At 37.4% G+C, this 2,027-nt stretch overlaps 1 protein-coding gene across 3 annotated transcripts in view; it reads left to right on the top strand.

Annotated features, from left to right (window-relative positions):
• The first annotated feature begins 809 nt into the window (after nucleotides 1–809).
• LOC117124349 (regulator of G-protein signaling 17-like) overlaps nucleotides 810–2,027 on the top strand; it is a 25,834-nt gene continuing 24,616 nt past the window's right edge. The window contains exon 1 of one of the 3 annotated variants that reach the window (XM_033270561.1): nucleotides 810–1,324. Coding sequence is in view for 2 of the 3 variants with exons in the window: in XM_033270562.1 (XP_033126453.1) it covers nucleotides 1,292–1,324 (33 nt within the window). In the remaining variant the exon portion in view is untranslated. The remainder of the gene's footprint in view (nucleotides 1,325–2,027) is intronic. The other 2 variants (XM_033270562.1, XM_033270560.1) reach the window with 2 other exon arrangements.

Genomic DNA, 2,027 nt, shown 5'->3' with positions numbered 1-2,027 from the left:
TTTAAACATTTGTTAGATCTCCATTTTTTTTCTGACATTCTATAGATACTCATTACTTGGGAAACGGTAGGAGTGATGGTGTCAGATAAATGCAGATGATCGACAGTGCATGGTGTAGGCATATTCTTCATCATCAAAGCAGGCTACTTTACTGGTCACCAGTGCGGATCCAGGAATTCGAAAGGCGGCACAAGGAAGGACTTTCACAGAAACCGGGTCAATACCGCCTCAGCCCACCATGGTTGGGGATTGGGTTAAGGACATTTATGATTATGGCAACCCTCTACAACTCTAGTAGATGGCTGGAATGGCACTCTCACACTTCAATTTGAATATATTTTTCTTTTTTCTCCAATTTGTTTTTATAATAAAAAAAGAGGGGGGGGGGGGCTGCCCACTTGAATCCGCCACTGGCCACAGTATCTCCACCATGAGCAAATACATGTATTCTCACTCATACCCCAGAGGTTGTTAAAAATTATGATGAATCACTCAATACACTCCACAACGTCGGGCGACATGGTGAATGCACTGTGATCATTAATTGGCAGACAAGAAAATATTGTATACAATACAGTATCACTCAGGGAGACGTAAAATATCTTTGCCAACATCTGCTATCCATGGAGATAGCTTCATAAGATATTTCTGGTATCCTCTATCTGCTATTAACAAGTGGGCGTTGAGTAGTTGATTTTACTGAATATAAAAATGGTGTTGGCACTCTTTCAGCAATTGGGGAGACGAGTTATTCGTGGTATTCCTTGCGTAGCAATAGGGCACATCCACACCCAGCATATGGGAGACTACTGTAGAAATGGTGTGTCCTCACTCATCACTGGAGATTGGTCTACTTGGCGTGGGTATGCCAAACTCATCTTCACACTGGCTGTTTATTATTAAGCGCTGCGGAGGCGAGTAGAGGTGATGTTATCATGACCGTAGTGAAAAAGCATGCTATGCTAGTCATAATTAGCAGCCAGCCTTGGACTGGCTTCACTAGCATATTGTATTGATGTGGTTGCCTGGGCGATATATTGTGAGGTACCAGTGCTTCAGAGCGCTTGCGACGTGTGATTACATTATCATAATTACCATAGTCAAGCTGTGTTGCTGATCGCGTCTTCTCCTCCCGCTCATAGTGCTCGTATTGCCGTACAGTAGAATTTTAATAAGCATTTGTCGTCGTGTCAACAGCCTACCGCCATCTTAACCCGCTTTGCTTATTTTGCGCTGTAATTTCCTACTAAAATGCACTGGCTGTGCTGAGTATTGCTTGACGACTTGACCCATGCAGCGACCCGCTTGGGAAGCGACGACAACGGTACGTACTCCTCCCATCCTCTACACATTCTAACTCACGCTTTTTGATCCTTTGTTACCACAGGATTTGATTTCCATAAACATTTGATAAAAATTATAATCGTTTACCATAGATTTAATCATTAATACTATACATCATAATACACACTCGGTAATGCTGCAGTAATCTGTTTGAAATAATGTTGATCATGTTCAAAAAAGGTATAGTAAAATGTATTTATGATATACTATTTGATTTGAGAGTAGATAGCTTTACAGTTGCATCTTCCTACAATAGTTCGCTTTCAACGGTTTCAGTAGGTCTACAGTAGATACTATTGTACCACGTAATTGTAGGCCTACTAATACTAGGACAGTACTACTATTACTACTACTACTATATATACATACATACATACATATATATATATATATATATATATGTATATATATAAATCAAGATAGCCGTTAACACTGTTAAATTATATATATAAATCATCAAAGAAAGGTAAATACAGTGTTCGAATAAATAAATATTCATTTATTTACAGGCCTACATTCGTTGAGAGCTATGCTACACAATGTATTATTATGTCCTTTATTCGAACACTGTATTTACCTTTCTTTGATGATGATATATATATATATATATATATATATATATATATATATATATATATATATATATATATATATAAATAAAATATAATATAAAAAATAAATTT

The sequence above is a fragment of the Anneissia japonica genome, unplaced genomic scaffold (genome assembly GCF_011630105.1).
Source record: "Anneissia japonica isolate Jap-2015-1 unplaced genomic scaffold, ASM1163010v1 scaffold750_len1593409_cov174, whole genome shotgun sequence".
NCBI classification, from domain to species: domain Eukaryota; kingdom Metazoa; phylum Echinodermata; class Crinoidea; order Comatulida; family Comatulidae; genus Anneissia; species Anneissia japonica.
The sequence above is the reverse complement of the archived record's forward strand: the minus strand, read 5'-3'. Positions and strand labels throughout refer to the sequence as shown.